Here is a 6,000-nt window from a genome sequence, read left to right as displayed (position 1 = left end):
CTAACGCTGCCATACCAGTGACGTCATGCTCCGATTTCCTGTCACTTTCCTTATGGGTTATTCCCGGTTCGACGGGCTTCAGGGGTTTTCCCACTCGGAGGTCGGAACTTTCCTACTTCCGCGTTGCTCATTAGCCGACCAAAAATATCTGCTGTGAGAAAGGTCCATTAAAGACAATGGTGGACAGTTCAAATAGAATTCAAACAGACAAGGATTTCGGTCACAGTTGACCTCTAACCAGTCAGATAATTACAGTCACCTGTGTACTGTGTAATGTAATAATGTATTGTGCAGTTGTGAGTGTGCAGCTATCCCCTTTTTTCTTTCAGTCCATAAAGGCAAGTGTTAATAGTGTGACCATCTTTCCACCTTGAACAATTAAAATACTTCTGTCAGGTAGTACATTTTTTTATCAAGATAAATATAGGCTACTTTTGTTGTGTAGGTTTTTTTTTAAAATTTTTTTTTTAAAGTCCTATATAGCTCAATACATCTTTACTCACACGCTTGCCACACACACTTGATGGTAACTTGTGCGACAGCTGACATTTTTGTGCTATTATCTGACCAAATCTGCATATAAATGAATTATCTTGTCACACCGCGATTAACTGCACTGCCCGGGTGAGCAACAACACGGTTAACAGCTGAGGAACAGCATGGCGAAAACCACATCGAGTACTTGCTGAAACCATTCAGCAAAATTGCAAAAGCACAGATTTGCCGCATCTTACCTTCAAAAAGCTTTTCAGCAAAAACCAGAAGCGGCAGAGAAATACAGGTTCTGAGTGAGAACCACTTATTAAATGGTACAACGCAAATGCAATAAATTGAAAGACACACAGACAATTTGGAGTTTGTTCTGCCTCTCTCTGCTGAAAGAAACTCAAGCAGAACAGTGACAAATATGTTCAAGTGCCAAAAATTGTTGACAAGGCAGTAACCTCTTAGTCTACATTAAACAAAGTCAGCAACAGCATCAGGCTGAAATAATTCTTCTTGAAGTGCCTTAGAGTGCACTGCCATCAGACATCATCAACCAAACATGCGGTGGACTTTTTTCAGCATGTCCTAGGCCTTTTATACAAACAGTTTGCTATTGAAGGCATTAAATACAAACACATACACACATACAGGTGTGCTGGTAGGCCGTGAGCAGTGAATAATTTCCACGGCCGACAGCATTATTAGCGTATTTTCTGGAAGGTGGCAGGGAATCAGCCTTCAAGTTAACGAAACATTTATGGGTAATTGGTCTTCATCTGTCATCTCAAACAGAGCTGAGGCCTCTTTGAGTCCGAGACAGAAAGAAAGAGAGATTACTGACGGGACAGTGATGAAAATTGGTCGCAAGATAATGAGTCTCGTTGTCTTTTCATCCTCTCCTCCAGTGTCTCACTCTCTCCCTCTCTCTCTAATTATTCAGAGTGACTGGTCGGAGAGAAGCGTCACAGTCTGCTGCTTATTAAAAAACCCAGAGCGCCTTTAGACGAGTTCATCATCCCTCTTTTCCCTCCTTTCCCTCCATCGCTTCATCCTCTGCATCCTCTCATCCTGTCATCCCTACCTTTTTTTTTTTTCCCTCCCCCTCTCTCAGTTTGAACTCCTACATCCTTCCTCTCGCTGCCTCTTTATCCCTCGCTCTTCCATCTGTTTATTTTTTCCACCATCCTGTGGAGTAAAACAGCAAGAAAGAGAGATGAAGAGGAGGAATGAGGAGGAAGAAACCGAGGCCCAGACAGGGACAGAATCAAAGAGCTCAGGAGAGGAGCAGACAATTCCCTTTGTGACATATGAAGCTTTCATAGAAAAAGAGGGCCTTTTCCCAATTTCCTGTTGATATTCTTTGTAGTTTATTTCCTCCCCTCTATCCCTTCCCCTCCTCAGGCCCAACTCTCCACCCCCCTCCTCCCTGTGCGTCTGCGCCACCGCGCCAGAAATTTTGGAATCAATAAAGATGGTTGTTGGCAGATGAAAGTCACGGGGCGGGACGGCGGCTTGCTAAACGCTCATTTCGCTTCACACAAATCACCGCCTGCGTCAGGCCGACACGTAACGGCTACATCCTGCAACAATTAAAACCTCATACAGATGCGCTGTAGGGAGAAGCATGATGGGGTTTGCATAAATACACATATGGTGCGTCCTGACAGGCAGACGGGTGGGTGGGATTTGGACAACACAGAGACGGTAAGGAAATAAAAGAAAAAAGAGGAATGTTTTTGTTGCTCGCAGACAGTGGGGGGAAATTGCGTTTTACTAATATTTAATTACAAATTTAACCCAAGTCTTGCGATCAAAATTTGACTTGTAGAAGAGTATGTTTTACAAAATGTACTTAGAGCTACTATGATTTACTTGTCATTATGGAAAAGTATGAAATAATGTGAAAACAATGACACCAGGAGGAAGGGATCTCTCCACATGAACCTACATAAAATGACCACCTTAACCTGCAGCTTCCCTCAGTTTTACAGAACTTTACAGTGAGTGTCAGCTACTTGTTTAGCCGTGCGGTCCATACATTTACTGTTCTGGTTCAACATCAGTGTTGTTTTAAGTGGGGGAAAAAAAAAAATAAAAAAAAAAATGTTGCAAGTTTAAATTATCAAACAGAAAATACTTATGTTGCAGAATGACCTTTCAGAGTGATATAATCACCATAACCACACCATCTTTTGTCAAATTATTACTGGTTACAGTTATTTATTTATGAAAGGGTTCAGTGATAAGTCAATATTAGCATTTATTAACTTTCAGTGAAATCATGCGGTGAAAATACAAATAGATTTTTTTAAAATAATAATTTAACCAAAGTATTTCAATTTTAGACAACCAAATTAGCTACTGTTGTTCTTGAGTTATATTGAAATTAAATTTGATTGTTTTATATATACTTTTGCATACATCTGCTGCATTGTGTATGGTTATCTGAAAAAACATTAAACACAGCATAAATATTCCTTCTAAGTCTTTATACACTGCTGTAGTTTAAATCATCTTATTTTAGAAGCAGACATGTTTTATGTGTACAGTCTGACTCTTCAAAATAACTAATGGAGCTCAAATAAATCTAATGCAGTAAAAAGAACAATATTTTGCTTTGGCAAGTGAATATGAAGTACAAAGTAATATAAAATATAAATAGTCAATAAAGCCACGACAGCACTGAACCTATTTATTTACTTTCCACTTCGTTCTGTCTCTCATACAAATGTACGAGAACGAAGAAGGAAATATTCATGTGAAGTGTTCCCGAGTGGCTCCCCGACTCACTGACTTGTATCATATCCAGAGAAATAATCATTTCATACACACCAGAAGCCTGTGAGATTTGTTTTAATAAGGTTTTGTTATGTGTCTCACACATGCACACACACTGGAATCTTAATAATTAAATCCTGTAGCACACAGGATACAAGACTCATATGGATGGAGGTGGGGGGTGGGAGGGTGTTGTAAGGCTGATGCAAAGCTACGACTGATCACAGGTGGAGTGCAGTTGAAGATACAGTCCATGTTTCATGAAAATTATTAACATCATTTCACACCTTCATTACAACACCCTCTCTTAACCTCAATCATTAGTGGGGAAAAAACACAAAAACTACTCAACAGCTGCAGGAGAGTGCTCTTCAAAAAAAAAAAAGCAATCAACCATTTACAACTTATCTTCCTGCTGAAGAAGGTCTTGATCTGTGTTGACAGCGAGGAGGAGGAGGATGAAAAGGAATCTAGATGTTGATTGTATCCACAGCAACCAAATCTGATAAATCCAATCTCTCAGAGTTTACTCTTGACAGTGGCCTCTGTGGTAGAAGACAGAGAAAAAAAGAAAAGAAAAAAAAAAAAAAAATCAAAATTTGAAAAAAAAAAAGAAAAAAGGGTGGGGTGGGAGGGGGTACAGCATTTTACCTCGGTCATGCATTTTGGCTTTTGGAGTGTCCGGTTGTTTCAGACGGATCTGTTAGCAAGGATTAGTCGCTCTCGGTCCAACATGGCTAAGGACACACTCAAAACACTCAAAAACACATACACATCACACAGAGGGCCAGTGTAGGTAGTGCCAGGTGTTGGAGACACATGGGGTTTATGGTGGAGGCTTGGAGACCTGCCTGCAGCAGCTCTGTCACACAGACAGACAGTTCCGGTCCATCTACCAGCCAAGCACCACTACTGCTCGCTCACTGCTGTTTCAAAATGTGCTGCACATCTATTACAAGAGAAAGGTGCCAACATACTTTTTAAAGGAACACACCTGCCCCTTTTTGGGGGGAAAATAACCACTTCAGTCAAACAACCCAATGTGAAGATGGGGAAACGTGCTGATTTCATGGTTGTAGCGTAGAGTTGATGGTGTGTCACAGTTTGAAACTTCAGCATGTTGAGTGGAAGGTGCTTTATCACAGAAGTAAGAAAACAAACCCTCTAAATCTGAAGCTGGATGTACTCATAGTACATCATTCATTACATAAAATAACTCAACTTCACAAGCTGACCATGAAATCAAAGCTAATATTAGCCTGTAAAGTAGTATTAATAGATTTATTTTGGCAGGCTGTGAGCAGAGGAACAAGCTCTAAACATAACACTGATATTAAGACCTCAGAATCATTATTGTAAAACAAGTAGGCAAATAGTTCCCTATTTATCCAAAGGCACTGAGCAACACCTGGCAGATATAAGTCACTCTCTTTCTAGCTCTGTTTTTGTTCTCTACCAACTCCTGAGGGAAATATCTGCTACTTTAGCTGCCAAATGCTCACCAGCTATTCGTTAACCGTGTTTGTCTTCCATTTAGTGCCAAGCAGGAAGCTTACAGTGGCTTTATCTGTGCTGGATTAAATTTTCACCAGCCGAGAATTAATTTTCCTTTAAGTTCGTATAAACATTTTGAGTTGACAGACTTTCTCTGCAGCCACATCCCCAAGATAAACTGGATTCCTACTTCAGATATAAAAAACTGCCTTTTCTTTGACTGAAACTGAAATTACCTGCTGCTGCGTTTGTTTTTTCATTATAATTGTTCTATGTTGTACAGGGAGCTGAGATTTAATACAGACTGTTAAAGGCTGGTGCAACTCTCTACTCTGTTACACCCGCATCCAATCTTACTGGTTCCAACAGAGGACATAAATCTTTAAATGCAAGTTACAAATACATTATTTTATTTTTTAAAGGGTAAATAAAGCAGCTTTTCACTGTAGCTTTTAGTGAACATTACTCAAACGAGAGTAAATAGAGCATTTAACAGGGACTACTTTCAGCCGTGGATTTACACGCAGTCAATGCTCTGTTTAGTCAGCATTACGTTGTATCTGAATCTGACTAAAAAAAACTCACACCTGCACATTATGCTGTGTGTTAGTGTGAGCTGGCCACTTTTTGCTTAGTCACTGTTACACTTTTGTGGAGAGTAAAAGTGCATCACAGTTTGAGATCTCATTATTTTTAATAATTGATCTTCCCTGAGGCCAAAATTGAAATGAAAGAGAAATCCTTCCTGGTTTTTGACCACCCCTGGCAGAAATTGTCCACAAAAAGATAAAAAAAAAAAAAATTAAGACTCTTAACCCGGTCTCTTGGTTTATGCAAGAGATACGGCTGCAAAGTAGATTAGATTCTGCTCTTATGTGAAACAGCCTGATTCTCTCTTCTCCCACTCTTCTGAGTCCTTGTCTGTCAGGGCATAAATGTAAAATGCAAATCCTTCAGTTCATGTTTTTCACTTTTCTTGTACATTAAAGTTGTTTTTTTAAAGTAAAAGTCTGCAGCTGCCAACACGTCTTAGATGACACGGAAGTGTTAAGGTAAGAAAATTATGTTAAATGTCATGCATACTGTATATCTGTTGCCTTGAACTGTTAGGCGGCATGCATATTAATGTTGTACAGAGTGATATATTCAAACACCAGCAGCATTTCTCTGGTGCTTTCACTTTACTGCCACTGAGACCATGACATTTCTCTTTTCATTTAATATTAAAAACAGCACTCCTGC

General features: G+C 39.6%; 1 protein-coding gene across 3 annotated transcripts in view; it reads right to left on the bottom strand.

Moving 5' to 3' along the window:
• Positions 1–3,323: 3,323 nt before the first annotated feature.
• Positions 3,324–6,000, bottom strand: part of macrod1 (mono-ADP ribosylhydrolase 1) — a 114,885-nt gene continuing 112,208 nt past the window's right edge. For all 3 annotated transcript variants that reach the window (XM_069171306.1, XM_069171305.1, XM_069171304.1), the window contains one exon: positions 3,324–3,809. In XM_069171306.1, the coding sequence (XP_069027407.1) occupies positions 3,784–3,809 (26 nt within the window). In that variant the 3' untranslated portion in view covers positions 3,324–3,783. The remainder of the gene's footprint in view (positions 3,810–6,000) is intronic.

Source organism: Embiotoca jacksoni, unplaced genomic scaffold (assembly GCF_022577435.1).
Source record: "Embiotoca jacksoni isolate LCO1_2020_lvr unplaced genomic scaffold, fEmbJac1.0.p SCAF_5, whole genome shotgun sequence".
Lineage (NCBI taxonomy): Eukaryota > Metazoa > Chordata > Actinopteri > Embiotocidae > Embiotoca > Embiotoca jacksoni.
This window is presented reverse-complemented; position numbering and strand designations above follow the sequence as displayed.